The 27,914-nt window shown below is 46.5% G+C and overlaps 1 protein-coding gene and 3 non-coding genes across 4 annotated transcripts; all 4 read right to left on the bottom strand.

The window, feature by feature from the left end:
- Nucleotides 1-4,029: 4,029 nt before the first annotated feature.
- Nucleotides 4,030-8,803, bottom strand: RPL23A (ribosomal protein L23a). The gene is made up of 5 exons (XM_075589251.1): nucleotides 8,655-8,803; nucleotides 6,817-6,997; nucleotides 4,861-5,037; nucleotides 4,582-4,651; nucleotides 4,030-4,094 (listed from the first exon to the last, which is right to left on the bottom strand). The coding sequence occupies exons 1-5, from the start codon at nucleotides 8,677-8,679 to the stop codon at nucleotides 4,080-4,082; spliced, it is 468 nt and encodes a 155-aa protein (XP_075445366.1). The 5' UTR covers nucleotides 8,680-8,803; the 3' UTR covers nucleotides 4,030-4,079.
- LOC142491766 (small nucleolar RNA SNORD42) lies at nucleotides 4,286-4,351 on the bottom strand. The gene has a single exon (XR_012800518.1). It is a non-coding gene; the product is annotated as a small nucleolar RNA SNORD42 (small nucleolar RNA).
- LOC142491767 (small nucleolar RNA SNORD42) lies at nucleotides 4,719-4,784 on the bottom strand. The gene has a single exon (XR_012800519.1). It is a non-coding gene; the product is annotated as a small nucleolar RNA SNORD42 (small nucleolar RNA).
- Nucleotides 6,561-6,634, bottom strand: LOC142491772 (small nucleolar RNA Z17). Its single transcript, XR_012800523.1, has one exon. It is a non-coding gene; the product is annotated as a small nucleolar RNA Z17 (small nucleolar RNA).
- Nucleotides 8,804-27,914: the final 19,111 nt, after the last annotated feature.

A 27,914-nucleotide genomic window follows, 5' to 3' on the forward strand; every position in this document is an offset into this window, starting at 1 on the left:
AGTTTCAATCCGTGCGGATTAATTAAAAATCGCCATTTGGATACAATCCAATCTGCGGATTCCACAATCTGCGTGCGGATTACTGAATCAGCGGATTGGATTCTTACATTCGAAGTCTGCTCTTACCAGTGAATCGCTTATATTTTCGCCCTACGATAAGACATTACGGGAGGAGCTTTGAAAGTTTCTCCGAATGAAGGGTAATTTAGTAGCAAATACCAATGTTTACGCAGAAGTTTAGCTATATCCTGGCTGAATTGTAGGTAATAAAATGTATACGGGTGGTCCTCGCTTATCCGACGGAATGCTTTTCGCAAACCGCCATCGGTTAATGGAACTGTCCCCAAGTGTCATAGGCACATGACGTCCCATGGCATTGTGACATCCTTGCAGTCGGTTCCTACCTTGGTGGTCATTAATGCACATGAATAAACACACTTTACATCGTAGGTTTATGTCTCCATACATACCTCCCCGTGGTGGTGAAAATAGCATCATTGCCCTGATGTAAGACATAACCATCCACATCATCATCGCCTGATATGTCATCATAGTTTGGGTTTTAGAAACGGCCTCATGTCATTTGTGGTCAGTGGTAGGGTAGTACATTTAGTAAACCAGTGCATTACTATGTTATCTTTCATAAAAACATACAGTATATACTGTACATGCAACCGCATTATTGTTAGAGGTAAAATATAACAGACAGAATTCTATGCTGTGCAGTTAAGAATTTAAAGCAGGTGGGGGAACAAATATTAGGATGAGTCCTATACAATTTGACCAAGTCCTGTTTAAAAAAAAAACCTTGACACAAAGAACTACTAGAGGGACTTACACTAAAATATAAGCAGGCTATAAAAAAAAGTTAAGACAGTTTGTAAGCCTTAATCTTTGCCTCCATGGGCATGGAATATATTCCACTGCTTTGCAATGTATTTCAGGCCTCTTTCCCCAAAAAGGTTTCTTTGTGGGGGCAAATAAAGAGATTAAATTAAGGACGTATTGTACACCCATCTCATGGAACAGTTCAGAAGGTTGAGCATACATGGGAAAAATGCATCACAGGCCAGGCTTGTCATTAATGCACAAGAATAACATCACATTATGAGGAAATGATTGATGAAAGCAGTAATGTAAGTGATATGACAGCAGGAATACAGATAGGAAATAATACCTCAGCTGTAGTACTGTAACAGCTGCAGAAGGTCCCTAGTGAGATGATCCAAGAGCCAGGAGACATATTGACGGAGAGCCGCCTCTCCTCTCTCAGCCAGACACAGGAGGGAAGCCTCTTCATCTCCAGGCAGTGCAGGACGCACCCGCTGAGCAGATGACATGTTTGAGGTGTATAGGAAGATGGGAGGTTAGGGGGAAGGAGTGAGAGTTTTGTGGGGTGGATTTGTGTGTGATATCTTTGTACGAGGCAGGGGAAGTAGGCCTGTGATTTTTGTGGGGTGGGGGAAGGTATGTGGTGTAAGATAAGTGGGGTGAATATGGTGTTTAGGAATAAAGTATGCCGTAAAGGCTAGCATGCTGTGTGAGAAGGGTCGAGAATGCCAGAGGGTGGGTGAGGGGTGTGTTTTGGTGAAAAGTCGGGTGCGTGTTTTGCATGTGAGCAAGAAGATGAGTGAGGTCTGAAGAGCAGGGGTCCCCATAGATTTTAAAAATCCTTCAGGGTAGGGCGTCTATATTTGTCCCGGCAAAAAGTCGAGCATGCGCAATGACCGCTTGCTGCTCTCGTGCGAGATCGGCACTTGCCAACCGATCTGGCCTGTGCACGAGCGGTCGGCAAGTGTCGATCACGTATGCACGAAGGGCGCCAATAGAAAACCAGGACAGCGGCCCCAAAAAGTCAGGATATAGGCCTAAAAAAACGGGACGTCTTGTCATCCTACTGCAGGGGTACCCCTGAAGTAGGATAAGTGTGAGAACCACTGCTCTACAGTTTAAAGAACATGCTTTTCATGTATTTTTAGGCATGGGGAAAACTATCAGACATACGGGACGTGAACAGGAGAACCTTGAGGAGTTACATGACATAAATAGGGAAAATAGCAGACAGTGCAACCTAAAGCCTGTGTCTGTCATCGTTTTTGGATTGCCACATACATTTTTACTTAGAAATGTAAGGCCTTTGAAAGCTTAGTTTATTTTTGTCTCATCCTACTTGTTGGAAGCTAGCAGACTTAATAATAATGTCATAGCATTGACTTGTCAGACAATGCTGTAATGGAGGCATTTGGAGGAGTGGCTCAGTGAGTAAAGACACTGACTGGCACAGAGTTTGAAGCAGGCTCAATTCCTGGGGTCAACTCCTTGTGACTTTGGGCAAGTCACTATCTCCCTGGGCCTTAGACACCAAAACATAGATTGTAAGCTCTACGGGGCAGGACTGTCTGCAAAAATGTGTCTGTAAAGCGCTACATAAAACTAGCAGCGCTATACAACAAACAATTATTATTATTGGTGAAATACCTGTCCAAATCAATGTGAATCCAAGACGGACATCGCGTATAAATTCCTATTTTTTTTAGCAAATCAGAGTTCGGTCTATAAACAGAAACTTTCTTAGTGAGAGCAGTTAAGGGGAGTGGGCACTTCAACTTTCAGACAAGAGAGCCAAACCATAGAAAAAGCATTTTTTCACAAAGCAACATGCAACAGGTTTCAGGAGATGGTTCTAGGAAGCTGGTTTCATAGCAAGCTAATTTCAATAACCTTTTCTAGTTTGTTATCAGACACAGGGTATGGTGGGTCAAAAAGTGACAAGACCCTTCACAGTACAAACATAGAAAGCCTATGAACTCACACAGGTTTCCAAACCTGCTTCCTTCACCCCATTGTCACATCACAGTGGTAAATCGACAAACATATTAATGCCAGGGGACAACGCGAGGACTCTAAAGTACACTTACCTTCTAACGCAACACGTCGTCCTGGTAACCCAGCGTCAAATTACGCCATGGGGTCACGTTACCATGGCGTAGTGATGTCACATGACCCTGCACATCATTTGATGCCGGGGTCAGGCAGGGGGGGTTGGGGGGGAGGCATGCACGAGGCACCGAAGAGAGCAGGCAAGGGTGCACACGGGGGGAAAGGTTGCGCATCCCTCATCTACTCTGTTCTCATCACTGTGAAAATGAATGCAGCATTCCACTAACCCAAGTTAATGGTGCACCAGTTTTGAGCAAGTTGGAGCAATAAAGGCTCTAGCTATTGGGACTTGTGAATTGTGAAAAATAATGTAGCAAACTTGGTAAACACAGTACCATAATTGCCATGTTTAAGAATTGTTTCAAACCTCGCTTGATGCATTATTCACTGTATTAAAAAAAAAAAATTAGCAATTGATGTTAGCGATTACCATTTAAATTATAGGTATGCAATTGGAGCAGGGAGTCCCAAGAGCTGAACCCCTTTAATTTCAGCTCCAGAGATACTGATCTCTGCAGTAGATGCTCCGGCTCAGCAAGCAAGGCCTTAAAAGTTTAAAGCTCCCACGTCACATGGGCCAATAGAAAGCTGCACCGATGACATCAAGGATCCCTATAGGTCCGCAGGGCGGGAAATCTTTGGAGAGCAGACATATTGTGAAACCTGGTAGGAGAGGAGAGCAGCTACTGGCACCTAATTCAGAGGCAAGTATCTCAAACAGGGGGTCACGAGCCCCTATTTCCTTGGCCAAAATAGAAGCCAGAGAATAATAATGTAACCAGCCACCTTAAATTAGGAATGTTATTGTAAAAACTTTAAACGCCTTCTCTGAACTGCAATAGCTTTTTTTTACCAGAAAAAAAAATATTTGTTATCCATCTCATCTACCTTTTTTTTTTATAGCCTTCAATGTCACTTTTTGTACGTCAATCCCCATTTGTTTTGGTATTTTAATTATGTCACTGTACAGCGCTAAGAAATTAGTTCTCAATAGCACAAAGACCACCTTAACAACCCTGAGGGGTGTACTCATGTAAACAAGTTTGACAATGAGTTTCTATAGATTAAAATAAAAAATAAACCACAATGAAATTTTCATTTATTTTATTATTTTCTGTACAGATCTTGTCGCAGCAGGTTTAGATGATGCCAATCTGCAATGGAAAACAAAAAAAAAACAGGTTATTGCTTAATGTTAGAGAAAATCATTATTGGTTTGAGAGAGAAGACTGCATGACATCCACCCTTTACTGTAGTGCCAGAATCAAACTCTGGTTGTACCCGTGTACATCTTTGTGACAAATTCACATCTAAAATCAGCCCACACATCTTTTTTGTGGCTAGTGTGCATCAGTGGTTCCTTTGAACACATCAATGTATTCAGACAATATAATATTTTCATCATCTGCACAAAACAGCCATGTGTACTTTATAAGCGGCTTTTAGCACTTTTTTTGCAGTTATATCCAAGATAGCCATGTAGATCTATACAAATATTGATTAATTACATGTATGTTAAGTATATCCTGTTCAGAACACCAGGCATACAGAAGTTCTGGACCATGGATGCTTTCGAAAATAAAGTTACACTTTTCCTTTAAGTCACCTAGCCCAGAGCTTCTAGGCAGGAAGACATGTTACCTTGTTGGCCACATCCAAAGCATCATAATCTGGAGCAAGACGAACATACGCCTTCTTCTCGCCATCAGGCCTGAAATTAAAGAATTTCATATCAGGACTAATATAATTCCTGCCGTCTCACACGGCCATATGCGCTCATGCATCAGTGGTTCCTTTGAAAACATCACTAACATCAGCCAAAATATGCTTTCCATCATGTGCACGAGACAGGTCAATGCAAAAAGGGGACTGCCTTTGGACAGCATTACCCTCACAACAGACAACCTAGTGCTTACTCACCTGATCAGGGTGTTCACTTTGGCCACATCTATGTCATACAGTTTCTTTACAGCCTGTTTGATTTGATGCTTGTTGGCTTTGACATCAACAATGAAAACCAGTGTGTTGTTGTCCTCAATCTTCTTCATGGCCGACTCAGTGGTCAGAGGGAACTTAATGATGGCATAATGGTCAAGCCTACAATGAAGAGAAAAGTAAAGCATTGGTAGGGAATACTTTTAGGTCATCCTTTTACATTCTGACAAAACCCCATTTCACCAGACACTTATTGTAGTATGAACTGCAGAAAAGAAACACTGTGTCCTTCACTTAGTGGCTGCTAGCTGTACATGTTATTGGAAGACTTAACTATAGAAGTCTAACGTAGTAAATTTAAATAGGCCAATTGTATTATTTTACCTTGATGCCTGCATCAATGCTGTCACCCACCACAAAGCAGCATTCATTTGTATGTGAACACCGGGGATAGGTGAACACAGGGACCGGAGATAAGATATATATATTTTTGTATTCTACAGGGTATTAAATTTAGAGGGAGGTGAGGAATGCCACCTTTGTAAGTCAAACGAGAGACGTTTAGATTGGACATTCCATGCTGCTTGTATTTTTCAGGATTGAGCTCGAGCGTTGAGATGCATATAACGTGCATGAAAATTATTGTAGCGTTTCACCTCATTGCAGTTCCAACATATATGCCAGGGAAACACCATTAGAGGTTGAATGCATACAAATAAATAAATGTCAGTTTCCTTCGAATTAACAAAACTAATTTGATGACTAAAAACCAGTAAAAAACAGACAAGCCAATATTATATATGGACAAAAAGGTGAGCCCTGTTCCTATAACAAACAGCACTTACTACAGTGCTTTGATTCGTTGCCGCATCATGAATTGTGAACATTCAAGTATGCAAGTGTGTCTAAGGCCTCGGCCAAGCTCCCCGCTGGCTTTCCCTGGCCTTGCGGGTGCGAACCGCTCACGTGACCGGCCCTGCGCTCCGGCAAGCGGGGAAATTTTAAATTTCCCTAAGACCTACGCTTCCGGAAGCGTAGGCGAGCCCCTACTAAAGCCGCTCTAATTGCAGCTGTAGGGGCTCAGTGCTGAGCGGAAGCGCGCCTCCGCCAGCAAGCAAGTACCTTGGCCGAGGCCCAATAGATTTTCAAAGTCATATTTTACGTAGCATGTTATGTTAGCAAATGTAAAATGTAGCCCTGCTTAATGAACCCTCTTCGTGCTAAAGGGAAATTACATGCGTTATAGCTCAAGGGAGGGCAGCTATAAACCAAGAGACAAAGCTTAGGCGCGCTTATAGTGCTGGCCGACAGCGACTCGATCGATGTCACCCGCCGCCACTAGCGAAAGTTATAATTTGATTTTAAGCGACGTCGCTGGCGACAAGGCCAGTGACGTAACGAAAGGGGGTGGGCCGCGGTCTCTGATTTGTTTAGACAGTCACGTGTGGCAACTGTCTCTAAAAAGTCAAATAGACCCGGCTTTAGCATTGTTGGTCGCGACGTTGCCCTTACTATAAGCGCTTGCGACAAAGTCAATGTATTTGTTTCGGAGTGACGTCGCGTCGCTAGGCACTATAAAGTGCAGCCGTACCCTGCCGATTAAATACTACGTAACATGCTCCATTCCCTGTAGACTTATTGAATTGTTGTGAAAAGTGCATTTTGTTCTTGGTTGTGAAGTTGGGAGTACATCAGTCAATAATTAAGTGCAATCACAGAATTTCAGACTTTGATCGCTGTAGAAAACATCATTTGCACCCCCCCAACATCACAATTAAACTGCGTAGTCAGATTAGTTAAATATGTATATATTGTTGAATAGAGAATCAGTGCTGCTTATCCAGCCAAGTATGAAGACAATCTGTACAATCCAATAGAAGGTCATTGTGACTTATGGCATTTAGACTTGGGGCAGAATGAGACCAAGTGATGTGCACATACTTGTTCCTTGTGGGAGCACTCTTCCTGGGGTATTTGGGTTGTCTCCTCAGCCTCAGGGTTTTAGGTCTCCTGAAGGTAGGGGTGGTGCGGATCTTCTTTTTCTTGTGACTGTGGACTCCTTTCAAAACAGCCTTCTTGGCCTTAAGAGCCTTAGACTTTGCCTCAGTCTTGGGAGGGACAGCTAAAAGGGGAGGTAATGTTGCAATTATAAGCACAAATCAAAGGATAGTTGTCATTTCTAATCTGACTATCTCCTACATTTTTTTTTACATAACATTTCATTAAAAAAAAGTCTTAAAAAAAAAGTTAAATTATTAAGACACTGCCTAATAATTTCACAGTGCCACCCACAAAAAATAAATCCAGGCATACAATGGTTTACATGTTTTAAAAAAAAATTTTTATTTGTACATGCTTCCAACAAGCTTTGGGTAAGAAAAAGGTTACCCTAAAACAAGCATGGCCTAGACTCAGAGTGCATACCTCCGGGTAGGTACCCAGTCGGGGTACATATACTGTATACTTCAGAGACTATTTTATTATGAAATATAAAGATGCCTGTTAACATTTTTGCCAATCATAAGGCACTACCTGCAGAACAAACTTTAACATGGAGACGTAAATGTGAGTTTAGGTTACTAATTCTAATCTTGTGTCACGTCAAGAATATAATGTACTATTCCCTTACAAATACTGCCAACCATAAAAGCCGTTTTAAACACATTTAGCGGTCATAAATATAAGTGCCCTGTCTAACCAATTTTCTAGGGTCTGTAACCCAGTGTGTGTGGAGGGTCCACAAACAGTAGACAGTATCTATATTGCCAGCCTTAACAGATTTCACTATAGCTATAAAACAGGCTCCTCCTGGGAGAAATAAATTAAAAAAATAACCAGTGAACAAAACACTAATAATTTACTGATAGTCACATGCTGGGTTATGTAGAAACCTGTAGCTACACTTCAATAACTGCCATGTTGCACATTTAATGCAACCATGTATTGTCACCATAACTCTATGTCCAGGGCATACGTGAAAACTAGGTAACTCAATGCATTATTTCCAGATAAAACGTTTTTAGAAATAACATTTTAAATAAAAATGGTCATGTCCATGACCCTTCTCTTCCCTCCCTACACGTGGGTGCAAGGCTGGCACACGTATCCCGGCGCATCAGTAATCATAGCTGGAATCACGGAACTCATACTTTGATCGCTAAGAACATCATGTGAACCGGGACACACCGACCTCAGCCTCACACCTACCCCCACCGGGGCAAGAGGGAGTGCGCACCGGGACACACCGACCTCAGCCTCACACCTACCCCCACCGGGGCAAGAGGGAGTGCGCACCGGGACACACCGACCTCAGCCTCACACCTACCCCCACCGGGGCAAGAGGGAGTGCGCACCGGGACACACCGACCTTGTAGAGCCTACAGACCGACGTGATGTGTGTGTAAATCACAGAGACGCCTTTATCTTCCATGTGTATGAGGAAACGTTCACAAGGGAGAGAACAAAAAGGGCCAATGTCAGCTACAAACTGGGCAGCTAGCAATATAAGCAGCGGCCGCGGGTTGCTATGTGAGGCGCGTGCAGTGAGGCCCTCATCCACCGGCTGGCGCCGCACGAGGCGCACTGAGCCCCGCCGCCCGGGTGTACACGCGGCCGCAGCTCGCGGACCCCCGCGCGGTACGAGGCACCCCGAGACCTGCACTAACGCTCCTCCCGCGAGGCTTACGATACGGAAGCCCGTGTGCACCCTGCCAGGCCGGCTCAGGCAAACCTCCCCAATCTACACAAACTCAAAGCCTCTTCTCCCCACCAGCTCTCACCTTCCTTCTTCGCCTTCGGAGCCATCTTGGGGAAAAGGAAGAGCGAGGGGTTTCTCACGCAATATCACAGGAGCTAAAGGCAAGGAAACCTCGCGATATTCAGTGACGTCCGGTGAAGGCTCCTGGGAGTTGTAGTCTTTTCCTCCCCTCTGCGTCGTGTCAGCGGCCTGTCCGTTTGGTCAGGCGTATTTCCTCATTGTGTGATTAAAGATCGTTCAATTTGATTGGTTTTGTCAAATACGCGGAGTTAATCAATAGATTATATATTAAAAAAATGCAAAAAGTGAAATCTCTCAGTTATGTAACATTGGAAGATTTGTTTAATATGTTTAAATGAAGGCCCTCCAGCACTTTTCAGACCGCCTTACTAAAGTATTATTATTAGATAACAAAACTACAACTTTTAATTAGATATTTTTTTTAAATAAATGTGCATATTTTTGCCCTTAGTATTGTAAGCAGACAAAAAAAAATGACAAAAACCCTCCATGGTACAGTGTACAGTAAATAAAAATACCACTTGTGGTGCAATTTGCACGTCTGACAGGTCTGCAACCCTGTGTTTCCCCATTATCTCTTAGCAAACGGGTTCCACTGCAGCCAGAGATTCTGGGTAATGACATGGAAATGAGCACACAGTGTGTCGCTCTTTACTTCTTATCGATTTTAACATGGACCCCTATAAGCTTTTCCCTACTGCATTGCACAGCTTTTCAGCACAGCCTGGGATGAAGTGCAGAGCCAGTAACCTACTCACATACATCTTTTTTCCACCTTTTGGGTCTCATCACTGTTGTAACCAGAAAGATTTCCAATATACATGTAGCCAGGTCCCCCCTTCAGTTGCGGACCCCCCCCCCCCCCTCCGGGTACTCACTGCGGCCGTTCGCGGGGTGGTGTGGGGGCATGTGCGCGCTCAGCGCGCTCTCCTCAGATGCGGCCGGTTGCCGGGGATGCGTGCGACCGGTTGCCGGGGATGCGGTCGCGTTGCGAGGCTCCCAGCGGCTCCCGATACAGGGCGCCGCCATTGTTCACTGCCTCGCGCATGCGCAGGAGCCAGAAGTGCCGGGAGGCTCACAGACAGGTCGCGCATGCGCAGTGATTAGCGCGGCAACCCGGACCAATGAGAAGAGGGCTCTTGGAGGGGACTACATGTCCCATGAGCCTCAGCAGCCACACATGACCCCAGGGAGCCAATAGGGCTACAGTATCTCCCTGCTCAGGGATAGATACATTTCGCGGGGTGTAGGAGCACGTTAGTCGGCGTCAGGAGCAGCTGGGGGAAGGAGGTAGGGTGCAGGAGTCAGTGACTCCCTGCACTAGGCCAGCAGCCTCCTAGGCCCCAGATAGCCCTGAGTCACCAGTAGTATTGAGTGTTGTAGGGACAGGCCCCAGGTTAGGGACCCTGCCCCTTACTATACAGAGCCAGTTAGGGAAACAGCGGACGCTGCGCTTCCATCCAGAGCCTTGGGATCAAGCCTGCTCACCACAGAGAGCGGAACCGCACCAAGGGTGGACCGCCCTCACAGATCTTCTCACCGGAGGAACCGGACATCACTCTAAAGCTCGTCTGATCCTTTGTGAAGAGTGTTTAATGCCCAGGTGCCGTCGCACTGGGCAGGTAACGTTACGCACGTGCACACACAAGAGTACTCTCACATAGTGGCAGCGCTGACCACGGGACAAGGGGGGTTATTCTGTGGACACGGTGTGGGGGTACACGGTGGCGGGTGTGGGGATTATGCAATATCCTTATGCAGTGCTAACCGTTAATGTGTTTAGTGAATGTTATGCTTATATATATGCAGTAAAGCCTGTTCTGTTTTACAGCTGTTTGCTTAACGTGATTGTTTCCTGTGAGGGCCTCCTCCCACTCCGCTGGGATCCCTCCCAGCTGGAGGCGTTGCACCACGAGATCGTATTATATGTATGTACCCCAGGCTCCCCAAGCGGAGGCTTAGGCTCCTGAGAGCCACACAGGTCACACAGCAGGTAGTAGCGTCTGTATTCACAGGGAATACCCGTTACATACAGTAACCCCTTTAATCTGGTCAAAGAGGCATTACAAAGTCGTGGTACTGTGGCTGATTTAAAAAAAAGATCTCAGTTTAATAAACATTGGGGCAAAAGCTCCTTGGACTGTACAGTGTCAGAATTAGGGGAGGCTTTCTAAAAAAAAAAAAAAGTGGAAATGTGAATTTGTAAATAAAAGGGCTCAGCAGAGCAGGGGTTCCTGTGTCTAGTATTTGATCCTATGTTTGATGCACTTCATATATTATAACTGATCCCACCAAATCTTTCTCGGCAGATTTAGATCTTTTGTTACAAAAAGGAAAAAAATACTTGTATTTTAAGCGATAGTGAATTTCAATTCCTAAATAATACATTTCCAAAAATCCCCATTTTTTTATTTTTTACCTAAAGTGCATAAAGATAGAGATAGACCTCCGGGTCGTCCTATCATTTCCAGAATTAACTCTTTAACCTCTAATTTGTCACAGTATTTAGGTATTTTTCTTAAAGATTTTGTGACAGCTATACCTTCGTTTTTGAGGGATTCAACGGAGGTAATAAATATGTTTGAGAATTTGGAGTGGAAAGATAGTTATATCTGGGGCACTGTAGACGTCACTTCGCTTTATACGATAATAGATCATTCTCAAGGGTGCAGTGCCATTAGAAGAATTTTAGAACAATCTAATAAATTTGAACAGGAACAAACCGATTTCATTTTAGAAGGTATAGAGTTTATCTTAAATCATAATTATTTTTCATTTGATAATAGCTTAAGTGCATTTATTTACAGACCAGGGGGACGGCCATGGGAACCAGGTTCGCGCCAAGTTACGCTAACATTTTTATGGGAGTTTGGGAGGAGGACTTTGTCCTCAGTTCCAACCCATTTGGCGCGAGCCTGGTGTCCTGGAAACGTTATATAGATGACATCCTCTTCATATGGGATGGGACTAATGAGTCACTTGAGGAATTTATATTATGTCTTAATGACAATAATCTTAACCTCAGATTCACCCATCAGTATGATTGTTCCAGCATCGCATTTCTTGATCTTGTCCTTTATGTGGATGATGGAAAAGTTCTAAGTAAGACTTTTTTTAAGTCTGTCGACTGCAACAATTTTATTAGCAGGAGCAGTTGTCATCATCCGCAATGGACCTCCAATGTTCCTTCAGGGCAGTTCATGAGAGTACGCAAGAACTGCTCAGATATTGAGGTCTATGAAGAGCAATTTGCTATGCTGGAACAAAGATTTTTGGAGAAAGATTACGCACCCCTGGAACTTGTTAAAGCAAAAAAACGAGTAAGGGAAATTGATAGAAGCCAACTTTTAAAGTCACATCCAAGAAAAGAGATGAAGTCCAATTTTATTCCCTTCACTCAATTTAATAGCGAACATTTTAAGATTAATACAATTCTTAACAAACATTGGCACATTTTAAAGGGTGATCAGTGTTTAAAGGATTTTTTTTACCAGATCGCGCCCAAGTTATTTATACTAAGGCACGCAATATTAGAGATAGAGTTGCTCCAAGTCTTTTGAAGCCACCACTAACCAATGATACATGGTTGGGTCAAAAACCTAAAGGTTTTTTTAAGTGTACCGGCTGTAAGGCCTGTAAATTTTGTATCAACAAGGCTGATTGCTTCTCATCCCATGTGACCAAGGAAGTATTTAAAATTGGTAATTTATTAATTGTAAAAGTACTTCAGTTATTTATTTATTACAATGTCCGTGCGGTCTGCAATATGTAGGCCGCACTATCAGACCTCTCCGGGTAAGGGTTTTGGAACACATTAGGAACATTGTGAATGGTTTGGAAAATCACAGTGTTCCTTTACATTTTAAGAAATTCCATGACTCAAATCCGGAGGGTCTGAGTTACATTGGCATTGATACGGTCACTATGCATTGGAGGGGAGGCAATCGTATCAAGGAGATCTCTCAAAAGGAGACCTTCTGGATACATAAACTGCGTACACTTAAACCATGGAGTCTTAATATTGACATAGATCTGGCCTCCTTTTTGCACTGACGTCCTTTATTTATATGTGTATTTACACATTTTTGAAGTGAAACTTCCTTAGTGGCACCTCATTCGTGATGGGGCAAAAAAGAATTGTGGAGACAGAAATGAAACGGATGTGACGTCAGTGCTGGCAGTTGAGGCCGGGCTGTGTTCTGGCTCAGCCCGACCCCAACACTGACATCACACCCGCTCCACAAATCAGATGCGGCGGCGGCGGCGATAGCCGCCGGCGCCGCTCCTAATCACCCCCCACACCCCACCCAGCCCCACACCCCCCACACACCATGACATATGCGGCGGCGATAGCCGCCGCTCCAAACGGCCGCTGACATGCTGCGCAGCCTCTCTCCTCCCTACCTCCGCTTTCCTGCGTCCCGCTGACTCAGCGCCGCCGGGGTCGAGGAGAGGAGCCCAGGGATCATGGAGGGTATCCGCCGCCGCAGCTCATAACGAGCTCTGCTCCCCCCACCCGCTGACATGCGGCGGCGGCAGCCCTCAAAATTTAATTGCCGCCACTCCTGCTGACCTCCCTCGGCCGAGGCATGGAACGGGGGGGGGAGGGGGAGGGGGGGGGGGGGAGGGGGGGGGGGGGGGAAGAGTGAGCTGCGTTCCCCACAGCACCAAGCCAGCTCCCGCTGACGATGACACGCTGCCCCCCTTCCCCGCCGACACTGCCTCTGCCCACGCAGCACTTCCGGAGGGGGGGGGCCTTTATTAGGTATCTGCCCGGTGCGGCCGCGTCTCGCCGGGGGGTGGGGGGGGGCGAGGAGAGACTCAGGCAGAGCCGCCGCGGGTCCGCAGCTCTGCCTGTCTGTGAGGGGGGGGGGGGGAGGAGAGTCTCAGGCAGAGCCGCCGCGGGTCCGCAGCTCTGCCTGTCTGTGAGGGGGGAGGGGGGGAGGGAGGAGAGTCTCAGGCAGAGCCGCCGCGGGTCCGCAGCTCTGCCTGTCTGTGAGGGGAGGGAGGAGAGTCTCAGGCAGAGCCGCCGCGAGTCCGCAGCTCTGCCTGTCTGTGAGGGGGGGGGGGGGGGGGGGAGGGAGGAGAGTCTCAGGCAGAGCCGCCGCGAGTCCGCAGCTCTGCCTGTCTGTGAGGGGGGGGGGGGAGGAGTCAGGAGAGAGGGGGCAGGACACAGAAAGAGAGACACACATACAGTGACAGACACACACACATACATATATACACACACAGACACACACACTGACTGACACACATACACACACACACACTGACTGACACACATACACACACACTGACTGACACACATGCACACACACTGACACATACACACACACTGACTGACACACATGCACACACACTGACACATACACACACACTGACTGACATACACACACACTGACTGACATACACACACTGACTGTGAATAGGTTAGGGGGATGTGTGAGGTGCAGGGGGGCTGCGCATACGTCACACGGTCACACGCACGCACACGGTCACACACACACGCACATGGTCACGCACACACACACAGTCACACGCACACACACACAGTCACACGCACAGTCAGTCGCGCGCACAGTCAGTCGCGTGCACACGCACTGTCACGTGCACTGTCACGTGCACTGTCACGCGTACACGCACTGTCACGCGCACAGTCACACACAGTCACACAGTAACACGCACAGTCACACGCACAGTCGCACAGTCACACGCACAGTCGCACAGTCACACGCACAGTCGCACAGTCACACGCACAGTCACACAGTCACACGCACAGTCACACAGTCACACGCACACACACAGTCACACGCACACACACACAGTCACGCACACACACACAGTCACGCACACACGAGGAATTCACGCTTAGTGCAAATACAAGGGATGTGTACGCATGTTCTAAGTCAAATTTATTTGCGTTTTGTCAATGAAATTTTTTTTTGATTTTTAATTAAAACATCACCAATACAAATACAATTTCTGTGACAAAAGTCAAAGAAGTTTCACTTACTATGCGCGTGCACAGCACACACAGCTTTTTTTTTGTGCCTTTTTAAGGTTTTAAAATTATTTTTAAAGTTTTAAAACTTTTTTAAAGTAAATTTTGTATATACAGGCATACCCCGCTTTAACATACGCAATGGGACCGGAGCATGTATGTAAAGTGAAAATGTACTTAAAGTGAAGCACTACCTTTTTTCCACTTTACAATGCATGTACTGTACTGCAAACATCATATATGTACATAACTGATGTAAATAATGCATTTGTAACCAAAATAAATACAGTAGGCTTTATTGAAAGAAAATCTTTAATGTCAGCTGATTTTTTTTCTTACCAGTGCTGGCATATGCAAAATGGATGAACAGAAAATTAGGTAAAAATTATGTAGGAAGGATGAAAGAGAGGGCATATCTTCTACTGTACAGTATTTTTACTGTAACACAAAACAAAAAGCGATAAACAGCACTCAAAATTGGAATAAATGATTAAATGGCAGGTGCAGCAGGAACAAGGAGAACCCTAATTCCCCCTATAGCAGTAACTAAATATCAACCAATGTTCCAGCATTCACTGACTACCAAAAAAATTGTCAACCGGGAAATAAGCCAAAAATGAGAATAATTTAATGCATATACAAGATAACAATAACTTGGAGAGATGTCACACAAACGAATAATAGAACTCTAGGATATGCTTGGTATGGGGAAAGAACACAGGGTAAGGGAGCGAGAGAGACAATAGACAGGGTGTGGGGGAAAAACAATGGGGGGGAGGGTAAATTAAGGGGGCAACGTTTCAAGGTGGATACCCCTTTTTCAGGCCCTTATCCCTCTTTCCCCAACCAATAATCAGCCAAATCCCACAATCAAAGATAATGTAATGCACAGCAAAACAGAGCAACAGCTCAAAGTAGCTAGAGTCCAGAACCAGCAAGAGTTCCAATCCAGTGAACAGCAAACAGAAAATCAAACCATATGATCCATGGCAGCAACAAATTCTCTCTAATTCCTGCTGTGTGGGGCTGTTATGTAGATTAAGTAGAGTCATCAAGGGCTAGACGCTTTCTTGCGGGCGATTTCGATGGACTACTTGAAGTAGAAATAATAATAGGAGTAGGGCTTGGGGCTGATGTCGATGCTCGAGGTGGACTTTCAGTGGATGTTGATGGTCTGGGAGATTGACTGGCTGCTGTTGATCTTTTAGGAAAGTAGGTGTCTAAGGAGGTTTGAAGTGTAGCTCTTTTGTTTTCTCTGTAGATTTCTTTGTAACAGGCATAGCCCACCCGAAATGATTGCATTGAGTTTGGAACTTCTTTCAAAGTCCCTGTCATGCTTTTCAAAAAGAGCCATGACGCTATGAAGATGACGGAAAGCTTCAAAGAGAATTTTTGAAGATAGGCCTTCAGGCTGTTCGATGGTCTCAACCTCATCCTGCACATCATCTTCTTCTCTCTCCTCTTCAAGTTCCAGAAGATCTTCATTGCTGAGGGGCTCAGAATGGGACGCCAGAAGTTCAGCAACATCTTCTGCCTCCACTTCCAGCTCTAACTGCCTTGCCATCTCTACAATATTTTCTGTAACAGTATTTTCAGAATCAGAATCTTCAAAGCCTTCGAAATCGTCAACTAAGTGTGGGCATAATTTTTTCCAGGCCCCTTTCATTGTTGTTTCCTTTATGTCTTTCCAAGCATCTCTTATAGTTTTGATGTTTAATAAGGTGTTCATATATTACATTATATATTTGTCTTGTTTTATATCCATTAATTAAGTATGCTGCTATGAGTAATGATATGTTTATGAGCCTATGGGGCTCTAGCTGTGCTATGACGTCTGTTTTCCCCTCCTTCAATGGGGACTATTTAAACTCGACCTATTGCGCCATATCCTTACACCCCTGAAGAAGTCCGTTAACCCGGATGAAACGCGTAGGGTTATTGTATGCGCCGGGACCCGTGAAGTAATCCAGATCCTCTGCTGTGCCGCCAGCTCGTTTCCCTGTGTCTCCCCGCCGTAAGACATTCGCGCTGACGCTGACAAAGAAGCCGGGCAAATTCCTACCTTGCTATTGGAGGAGTGACGAGAAGGTCCGTGACGTCAGACGCCGCTCCAATGCGGAAGTGAGAGACACGAGTGGAGCTGAGTAGACCATGCGGAGCTGCGTCGTTTAGAACCCAGAGTGGTTAAACCGCTTTTTTTTATTCCTTTTTTTATTCCTGGAGCATGTGAGTGACCTGTTGCTCCTTGCTCTAGTTTTGTTTGTTCATTAAACTGTGTTGCACTATATTTTTTTCTTTTCTTTCCAACATATGCTGCATACATTACTATTGTAACCCCGGTCTCTTTTCAGCCCCAGAGACCCCCCCATGTAGCGCTCCGAGGCTCTGCGGCACACCCGGCTAGCGGGGGCCGCCATGACAGGTTGCGCGAGCATGCGCGTTGGTCACGCAGGCGCAGTAAGGGTAGCGCACGCGGTCCCAATGCTAAAGAGGTCCTGAGTGGACTACAATTCCCAGCAGCCTCTGGGGATTGCCCTTTCACCCACATCACGTGCAGCCAGCCAGCAAATAGGGTTTTGCAGCTTCTCCTGTGGAGGAAGGCTACAATGTTGCGGGGACCACGTTTCGCAGTTGAAGCTGTGAGCAGGAAGGGGGAGGAAAGGTGTAAAGAGCAAGTGGCTCCTACACCAGTTAAGGTAATTCCCCAGATCCCAGGCAGGCCCCAATCCCCACCAGGGTAGGGGGTAGGTACTGAGGGAGGGCCCATAGGTTAGGGACTCTGCCCTTAGGTGTGTGAGGGTGCAGTCTTGTCAGTGTCACGGCTGGTAGTGCTGTGAGCGCTGACAAGTAGGCACAGTGTGTGCAGTGCAGTGGGTTGCTGCAGGTTGAGTGTGTGTGTAGTGTGTTTGCTGCAGAGGTTAGGGAGAAGTTAGCCAGAGGGGACCCGGGTGGGTACGGGAGAGGTAGTGTGGGTGCAGGGGGTCAGTGACCCACCTGCATAGGATAGGCTACCCCGCAGGCCCTAGGAGTTTCCCCTAAAGCCATTCAAGGTTGCTGTGCTGTAGGGACGGCCTATAGTATAGCGAGTGTCACGTTAGTTCACGGAGTCAGATAGGGACTTCATTGACGCTGCGTACCCGTGCAGAAGGTTGGGCGCTGCTCTTCGTTGCAGAGGCCATCCTGGTGGGGTCTTCCCAGACGGTGGATCCTGGATGTCAGGCCGGAACTCGACGGATCCTTTGTGAAGCAGTTGCAGATCCGAGCACTGGAGTGCTCGGCAGGTACTATATCATCAAGTGCACCAACACCGGTCATCAGGCGCTAATCCCGCCTTAGGCTAAACTCTTTGTAGGAACACTGGGCGAGTGGTTACAAGACTGAGCCTATACCATATAGTATCATACATGGACACGGTGTGTGGGGCACGCGGTGAGGGGATGGAGACGTTACTCCTGATGAGAGTGGCTGGGCCACTAAGGTTACCTGTTGCATTATAGAGTGATAAGGTTACTCTGCATTATCGTTAATACAGTAAAGTTGTTTGCATTACATGTGTGTGTATGTATTTCTTGCCCAGGGGAATCTCAAATCACGGGGATCCTGGGTAAGTGGAGGCGCTGCGCTAAGTAAATGTATGAGTGTTACCCCAGGCTCCCATCTAGCGGAGGCTCAGATCTCCTGGAGCCGCAGGTGTTATACACTGACCAGTACTTCCTTTGGGAGGGTTCAGAAAAAGGGCTACATTTGGAGGCGCTGCTGAGATATCAGACCTGGGGTGCCCGGTAATTTTTTTTTTCTAAATTGTGCTATTTTTGTTCCGCCATGTCTGTTACGCCCTCAAGGGGGGAGAGCCCATGTGCTGATTGCCCGCCCGCGCGGGAAAATGTTGTAGAAACCCGTCCGGGACTGGCGGGAAAACCAGAGCCCCGCCCCCACACTGTGATTGACGCAGGGCAGAGCCAGGACCATTCCTTCATAGAATGTGCCCCATTTCCGCTTTACCCCAAGTGGAGAGTGTATGAAGAACTGCAGTCAGCGGATTCTGTCCTTCATAATAGAACCAATAGGACCGTAAAATGCAGTCAAGCACACCCTCAAGTGTTTGGAGCCTGGCTATCAGAGACTAGGAAGCTACCCTTTCTTTTGTGTCCGTGTATACGAAATCTATTGAGACTGCCTGCTAGTATGATCTATGATCCCAACCTGCTGCTACTAGACTACAAGGAGTTGTTCATAGAAGGGATAAGGTGTATGCACAACACTTGTGTTACTTGTGACTTTCCAGGTGGTGAATTGGCGTGGGTACCCGAGTGTACCTACTGCGGAGTACAGTTTCCAGAGCCAGTGTTGCTGGAGACTCCGGAACCCGCCAAGGAAGAAGTGGTCGAGTTCAAGCCTGGATCAGTCAATGCAGGTAATCCAGCTACCTACCTTACAGGAGTTGCGGAGGGCACGGGTACTCTAACCGTGGTTCCCGAGTCGGTTCTGGAGCCGGAACCCAAAGAGACAGATGCGATTGGCATGCACTGCTGCCTGAGCAAATGTGATTGTCCTGTCGGTGAGTTGGCCCGAGGGCCCGAGTGTCCCTGAAGCTCCGACTGCCGCAGCCTACAGAACTGTCAGAGGAGGAGGAGGAGGACACTGATGCAGAGACGGATTATTCTTCCTCCGAGAATGAGATAGACTGCCAGGGGTTACACCCTAATGTGTATGTGTCCTGGCAAGCGCCAAGAATAGATGTCCTTGCGCTAATGTGCCCCTGCTTGCGTGAAGCCTATGACAAGGGAGTCGACATGTCCCAAGTACCGCTAGACTTCAAGACAACCGAGGTGGACGGGGAAACGTGTATACAGTGTTTTAGCCCCACCTGTGACTGTTCTAGAGGCGCACTGGCGTGGGAGCCCGAATGTGATTGCTGCGGTGCATGTTTCTTGAAGCCTATTATACCCCAACCTGCGGAGAAAGAGATGCCTGATGTCTCCACCCTGCCGGCCCAAGCCACTGCCAGTCCACTTACCTCAGCTGTGGAGGTTGTGGAGGGCCCGTGTGTCCAAAAGGATATTCTAGACTCAGGTCCCGAGCCGGAGCCGCCGAAGGCGGAGTCACAGGTGTTGGAACCCCAGATGTCGGTTCCAGACACGGTTCCCGAGCAGGAACCACAGAGCCCAGAACCGCAGATTCCGGAATCACAGGATAAGGCGTCTATACCCCCATCCTCTTTTGGTGATTCCAGCGATCAACAACTCGTGATGATGCGCCTGCCGGCGGACCACTCGTGCCAAGTCACTGAGCCAACTATCTTGGCGGATACAGAGCCTGCTGTGGGCCCATGTGCCCTACTGTGGCCAGTCCGGCCTTCTACGATGGTACCAGCGGTCCCAGGCTTGGGATCAGTACCTGCCAACGACGACAGGGGCGTGTTGACTGCCCCAGGGGTGTCGGGTGTGAGCTCCCCAGTGATCGTGGAGCCTGGCGGCTCCAAAGGTAGGGTCACCCGGGCGATGGGCTCACCTCGTCATCGCGTCCTGGTGGAGGTGTCTCCCCCAGAAGATCTCTGCCGACCAGGGAGCGGATTTGACCTCATCAAGGTATCCGGTACAGCGGCCAGGAGCGACGCCTACTCCAGCGCGAAGGATCTCCAAGCTTTGTCTTCTCAAGACCCGGGCCTGCACGAAGACATTGTGCTGTCCACAGAAGATGTCACCGTTAAAGGGATGGCTGGAGCGGACAAAGACTGTGCTGAGACCGCTCGGGTAGTTGTGGCCTCTTCCATGCGCACGATGGAGCGCTTCGTTCGCCATGTGGTGGATCGAGGCAAGAGACTGAACCTCCCTGTCTCCCGTGAGACGAAAACGGAAGATCAGGCCAGGGGCCATACCAAAAACCCCTTACTATTTTTTCTGCGAGGGGGAGGCGATGGTTTGGCGGTAAAGACTGTAACACCTGATCTTGAGTTCCAAAAGACTCACAGGAGTCAAAGTGAGAAACCCTCACTAAATCAGTTAGGGGCACTCCACTATGATACTCAGCTGGCCTCGGGTATCCACGTGATTATGTTGGGTACCGGTGAACAAATGCATGTTGGGTGTGGTGTATCGTTTGCAATGCATTTTTCATTATATAACCCTCTGTTGTATGTTTGCTACCCAAGCGAGGTCGTTGGGATTCTGCGAGGAGGAGAATCGGTCTCTTTTCAGCCCCAGAGACCCCCCATGTAGCGCTCCGAGGCTCTGCGGCACACCCGGCTAGCGGGGGCCGCCATGACAGGTTGCGCGAGCGTGCGCGTTGGTCACGCGGGCGCAGTAAGGGTAGCACACGCGGTCCCAATGCTAAAGAGGTCCTGAGTGGACTACAATTCCCAGCAGCCTCTGGGGATTGCCCTTTCACTCACATCATGTGCAGCCAGCCAGCAAATAGGGTTTTGCAGCTTCTCCTGTGGAGGAAGGCTACAATGTTGCGGGGACCACGTTTGGCAGTTGAAGCTGGGAGCAGGAAGGGGAAGGAAGGGTGTAGGGAGCAAGTGGCTCCTACACCAGGTAAGGTAATTCCCCAGATCCCAGGCAGGCCCCAATCTCCACCAGGGTAGGGGGTAGGTACTGAGGGAGGGCCCATAGGTTAGGGACTCTGCCCTTAGGTGTGTGAGGGTGCAGTCTTGTCAGTGTCACGGCTGGTAGTGCTGTGAGCGCTGACAAGTAGGCACAGTGTGTGCAGTGCAGTGGGTTGCTGCAGGTTGAGTGTGCAGTGCAGTGGGTTGCTGCAGGTTGAGTGTGTGTGTAGTGTGTTTGCTGCAGAGGTTAGGGAGAAGTTAGCCAGAGGGGACCCGGGTGGGTACGGGAGAGGTAGTGTGGGTGCAGGGGGTCAGTGACCCACCTGCATAGGATAGGCTACCCCGCAGGCCCTAGGAGTTTCCCCTAAAGCCATTCAAGGTTGCTGTGCTGTAGGGACGGCCTATAGTATAGCGAGTGTCACGTTAGTTCACGGAGTCAGATAGGGACTGGAGCCGCAGGTGTTATACAGTGACCAGTAGTTCCTTTGGGAGGGTTCAGAAAAAGAGCTACACTATGAATTCCTGTGAAAAACCTTTTCCACCTGTGAGAGGAGTCCCTGCGCTTTGTGTACCACTCCAGATATATTATAACTCCCTGTATTGTAATGTGCATTCTGTAAGCAGCAGTGCGCAATCTTTTCTACTCGTGCCCCCCTCCTGCTTCCCTCCCTGCTCGCTCCCTCCTCTCTTCGGCTCCCGCGTCAAATGACGCCGCGGGGTCACGTGAAGGCACGTTGCCATGCCAACGTGACGTCACATGACCCCGCTGCATTGCCATGGCGACGTGTCGCCAAAGAAAAGGTAAGTGAAGTTGCAGAGGCTTCATGCGATCCCCCGGCATTCATTTAAATACCTTAGGGGAAGAGCGCGGGGCCCCTGCAACCACCCACGCCAACCCAGAATAATCTTGCGCCCCCCCTGGGGGGCATGCACCCCAGTTTGCGCACCGCTGCTGTGAAGTGCTGTATACATGGTCAGTGCTTTATAAATAAATATATATTGTACATACATTGGGAAAAATAAATCAGATGAGATTTGCAGGCTCCACACATCAGGCAATTCCACCCTGGCAGAGGAACACCACCTTATATTTGCAGATTGTCTGAAAGGACACTGCAGTGTTCCTATTTTAAAAAGGTTTAGCATAGCTGCAGTTCTGCCTGGCAACAAGCTAGCGAGTCTTATCAAGGGTCTATTGCAAATACAAATATCACTTGTGAGCACATTCACATGTCTCAGATAAATCTTCAACCCTGCATTTCACCATCATCTCCTAGCATACAGTGCTTCCAAGGGTCAAATGAAAACAGAGCCGCCTGGAGGAGACCAGGGCACAGAGAAGGACTGTCAGCAAGAAAACTAGCTATGGTTACTATGCCAGGGGCTGTTACCATGTAAAATAAAGTTTGTGTTGATTGAGTTCACTTTCAAGTCTGCATCTCTGTCTGCTGCCTGCACCAGTCTTGCGAATTGAGCTACCATGTCAAAATGCTTTTGCATTGTGCTTTCCTGGCCCATACTGAATTTCTGATCCTTTCACTTAATCCTTTCCCTCATATGGTTGTATTGTAAGGCTGCGGGGCGTGACATTTTCTGGGGTGGTGGGGGTTTGAGGGGGGTGGTGCTTACAGAGGCCCCGCACTCTTCCCCACAACATTTAAATAAAATGCTCTAACTACCTCTTACCTGCCTTCCGGCGAAGCGTCGCCATGACAACGCGGAGTCAAACGATGCCGCAGGGTCAAATGTCAAATGACACCTCCAATGCTTTAGAGAAGGTAAGGGGGGGAGGGGGGATGGGATCTGCAATTTGATGGGAAGCCAGGAGAGGGATTTCATGAGCAGATAAGCGGAAAATGTGTTGGGAGAAAGTGAAATTATTCTAGCAGTCAAATTTTGGATTGATTGCAAGGGAGAAAGTTTTGAGGCAGGGAGGCCTGTTAGCAGTATGTTACAATAACCCAGATGGGAGAGAGCAAGGGCAAGCATTAGAGTTTTAGCAGTAGATTGACAGAGGAAAGGGAAGAGCTTGGCAATATGACGAAGGAAGAAGCGACAAATTTTGACCACGCCGTGAATGTGAAAGGGAAAGAGAGGAGTCAAATGTCACTCCTTGGCAACATGCTTTAGATAATATACAAGCGATTAGCTTATTAGAAAATATGTAAACCCTACATCTGTAGTAATATTTTACATACAAAAGCATTTTGAAGGGATTTCACTGAGACAATACATTTTAAAAAAGTCCACTGGTTGTTCAGAACATCTCACGAGGGACATTATAAATAGATTTGATATAAATATATGACATAACAACACATTTACTGTCCTATCCACTTCTCCAAAACAATCCCCTCCAAGTTAGTCCCCATATCACTTTTTAGAGAAACTAAATCAACCAGAAAAATATTTAGGACCAGAAACCTCCAAGAGAGAGAGTAAAACTAGCTTCCCTACTGTTAGGACCAGTATGTCAGGCCAGAGTCTGCACTCATGTTAAGCTTCCATTTTGTATGGTCATAACTAGTTAAGATTCTGTAGTCAGCCTTTTTGCTGAAATATAATTCATAAATGCACTCAGTTTCTCTGCTAAATTGCATTTCATTCTTCCTGGCCAGGATATTACTCGATACTTTTGTGTGGTCAATTTCCTGGTGTTTTAGTAGAATATAATAGAATGGTTCTCTGCAAGAAGCAAGGTAGTGAAAAAGTTGCTAAGACTCAAGGTCTCTTTTGATAACAGACAATGAATAAGCTATGTATTTAGACAATTGCTTGTATTGAAAAAAGTCACGTCTCAAAAGTCACGCCACTAATATGTCCTGCCCCTAAATCACGCCTCTAATCAAAGCTACGCCCAAGACACACCTAGTATACGCCCAGGATACGCCTCTAACCAATATCTTTTTTTATTCTGTATAAAAACCATTACCCTATGAGTAATAAATTGAGACAAAGGATTTGAAACCTGGCGTGCGTTACGTTTCATTTTGTTCGTCTCCCAGGCCTTATAAGGTTCATCAAAGATCGAAGATAACAGTGGCAGGGTGTGTAAAGCTTCCTGGGAAGTCTGCTGCAAACAGGTGCAGATAGTGTGTCCAGTCACAAGGCTTCAGTGTACCTGGCAGAGGAAAGGTTCCTCTCGGTTCTGGAGCGTGGGTGAAGGAATAACGGATTTTCCTTTCAGTTTAGACAATTGCTTGTATTGAAAAGAGACCTTGAGTCTTAGCAACTTTTTCACTACCTTGCTTCTTGCAGAGAACCATTCTATTATATTCTACTAAAACACCAGGAAATTGACCACACAAAAGTATCGAGTAATATCCTGGCCAGGAAGAATGAAATGCAATTTAGCAGAGAAACTGAGTGCATTTATGAATTATATTTCAGCAAAAAGGCTGACTACAGAATCTTAACTAGTTATGACCATACAAAATGGAAGCTTAACATGAGTGCAGACTCTGGCCTGACATACTGGTCCTAACACCTACTAGGAGTCAAAAGAATAATTGCGTTAGACGACGAACAAGAGGAAAGAGGAAGATTAAACAAAATAATAATTCCAATAAATTAATAAAGCTTTCTGGAATTTTTAATTTGTCATCATTCCAATTAACAAAATACAAAGGAAGCCTTTTGAATAAGGATTTATCTTTTGTTTCATCGTGTTGTCCAAATGGTTTTCAGTTATTTATAGACTTAAATATATTTACAAGGAATTTGATGTTAAAAAGCATTCACCAGAACAGATATAAATAGAAATACAACTGTTCTTTCGTTTGGTCAACCCTGAGGGAGATCTTTTGTTAAGGAAACCCCTCACAGATTTAAAATTAAAAAACAACTTTTACATGGTGTAATCTAGGGGGAGTTTTGTAGATACATTCCATAATTTAGTCAAAAGACTTTGATATTTTATGTGCGAGTTACCCTACTAATACAATGTAAAATATCCCAATCGTATTATCTACCTAACCTATAAAAAGACACAGTATATGTTGTTGTGATGCTTTGAAATCTTTATTGAAGCGAATAAAGACTCCTTAATAACTTAAATGTTTCGCGCTTTCCGCTTCCCGCTTTCTTTCTCTAACCTCTTCTTTTGGCCTTCAACAGTGGACTGAAGCCAGCACCCACAAGGATGGACACTACCTAGACCTGGTTTTCACTAAAAACTTCTCTCTCTCCGATTTCTCCATTTCCCCTTTTCCTCTCTCTGACCATCACCTCATCTCATTTTCGCTCTCTCGCTTCTCTCCATCTCCACCTCGCCCTCGTTTTTGCAGAAACCTGCGCTCTATTAACCTACCGGCTCTTGATTCCACTTTATGCTCCTCCCTCTCCTCTCTCAGTTCTGCTTCAGACCCTGACAACCTGGTCAGGAACTACAACTCTGCCTTATCTTCCTCTCTTGATCTTCATGCCCCGCTTTCTCTCTGCTGTTCTCGCCCTTCTAACCCCAGACCCTGGCTAAACTCCCACACACGCATGCTGCGCTCCTCCACTCGTTCCTCTGAACGCCTCTGGAGGAAATCTCATACGCTCGCAGACTTCATTCACTACAAATTTATGCTATCCTGTTTCAACTCTGCCCTCTCTCAGGCTAAACAAACCTACTTTTCATCACTAATCAACACACACAAGTCTAACCCACGCCGTCTCTTTTCTGTCTTTGACTCTCTACTCAGACCACCCTCAGCTGCCTCCTCTTCTTCCTCCATCTCACCTCAGGACTTTGCTGACTTTTTTAAGGAAAAGGTGGAATCCATACAGCAGAACATCTCATCTGTTGCCTCCTCCCATCTCACAATGCTTCCCAACTCTCCTCCTGCCTTTCTTGACTCCTTTTCCGCTATCTCGGAGGAGGATGTGTCACTGCTGATCTCCTCTTCTCCCTCTACCACTTGCCCTCTTGATCCCATTCCCTCCCATCTCCTAAAACCTCTTGCTCCTTCTATAATCCCTATGCTCACACAGATCTTTAACTCTTCCCTCTACTCTGGTACCTTTCCATACTCCTTCAAGCATGCAACTGTTATACCATTACTCAAAAACAGCAAGCTTGACCCTACCTGTCCTTCTAACTATCGACCTGTCTCCCTCCTGCCTTTTGCCTCCAAACTCCTTGAACGTCTTGTATTCTCTTGATTGCTACACTTTCTCAACACCTATTCTCTCCTAGACCCTCTACAATCTGGCTTCCGCACTGCTCACTCCACGGAAACAGCCCTGACTAAAATAACTGACGACCTCCATGCTGCCAAAGACAAAGGTCATTACACTCTGCTCATATTACTCGACCTCTCTGCAGCATTTGACACCGTGGACCACCCTCTTCTCCTTCACATTCTCCATACTCTTGGTATTCGGAATAAAGCTTTATCCTGGATCTCCTCTTACCTCTCCCATCGTACTTTCAGTGTCTCTTTTGCCAATACCTCCTCCTCCTCTATTGGTCTCTCTGTGGGGGTACCCCAGGGCTCTGTCCTGGGACCCCTTCTCTTTTCTCTTTACACACTCTCTTTAGGTGACCTAATCACATCTTTTGGGTTTAAATATCACCTCTATGCTGACGACACACAAATTTACCTTTCAACCCCTGACCTTACACCTGCTACACAGACCAAAGTTTCTGAATGCCTCTCTGGAATATCATCCTGGATGGCCATCCGCCGACTGAAACTTAACATGGCAAAAACAGAGCTCCTTATACTTCCTCCAAAACCTGGCCCTACTACCTCCTTCCACATTGCTATTGGAAATACGATCATTCACCCAGTAGCCCAAGCACGCTGCCTAGGGGTTACACTTGATTCCTCTCTCTCATTCTCCTCTCATATTCAAAACGTTTCTAAAACTTGTCGCTTTTTCCTCCGCAATATCACAAAGATACGCCCTTTCCTCTGTTACTCGACTGCTAAAACTCTGACTCAGGCCCTCATTCTCTCACATCTCGATTACTGCAACCTCCTGCTGTCTGGCCTTCCTGCCTCTCACCTGTCTCCCCTACAATCTATCCTAAACGCTGCTGCCAGAATCACTCTACTCTTTTCTAAATCTGTCTCCGCATCTCTCCTCCTGAAATCCCTATCCTGGCTTCCGATTAAATCCCGCATCTCACACTCAATTCTCCTGCTCACTTTTAAAGCTTTACATTCTTCTGCCCCTCCTTACATCTCAGCCCTAATTTCTCGCTATGCACCATCCCGACTCTTGCGTTCTTCTCAAGGATGTCTTCTTTCTACCCCCTTTGTATCTAAAGCTCTCTCCCACCTTAAACCTTTCTCACTTTCTGCCCCACACCTCTGGAATGCCCTTCCCCTCGATACCCGACTAGCCCCCTCGCTATCCACCTTTAAGACTTACCTTAAGACACATCTGCTTAAAGAAGCATATGAATAGCACTGGATAATCATGGACACATGATACATAAAGCTTGGCCCCCTGCAGACGCACTTACTAGAATTCCCTCCTACTGTCTATGTACGTTCTCCCTACCTACCAATTAGATTGTAAGCTCCTCGGAGCAGGGACTCCTTCCTTAATGTTACTTTTACAGTATGTCTGAAGCACTTATTCCCATGATCTGTTATTTATATTATTTGTTATTTATATGATATGTATTACTACTGTGAAGCGCTATGTACATTTATGGCGCTATATAAATAAAGACATATACTACAATACTTTAAGGAAAAATGTATTGCAACAAT

This window comes from Ascaphus truei, chromosome 3 (assembly GCF_040206685.1).
Source record: "Ascaphus truei isolate aAscTru1 chromosome 3, aAscTru1.hap1, whole genome shotgun sequence".
Lineage (NCBI taxonomy): Eukaryota > Metazoa > Chordata > Amphibia > Anura > Ascaphidae > Ascaphus > Ascaphus truei.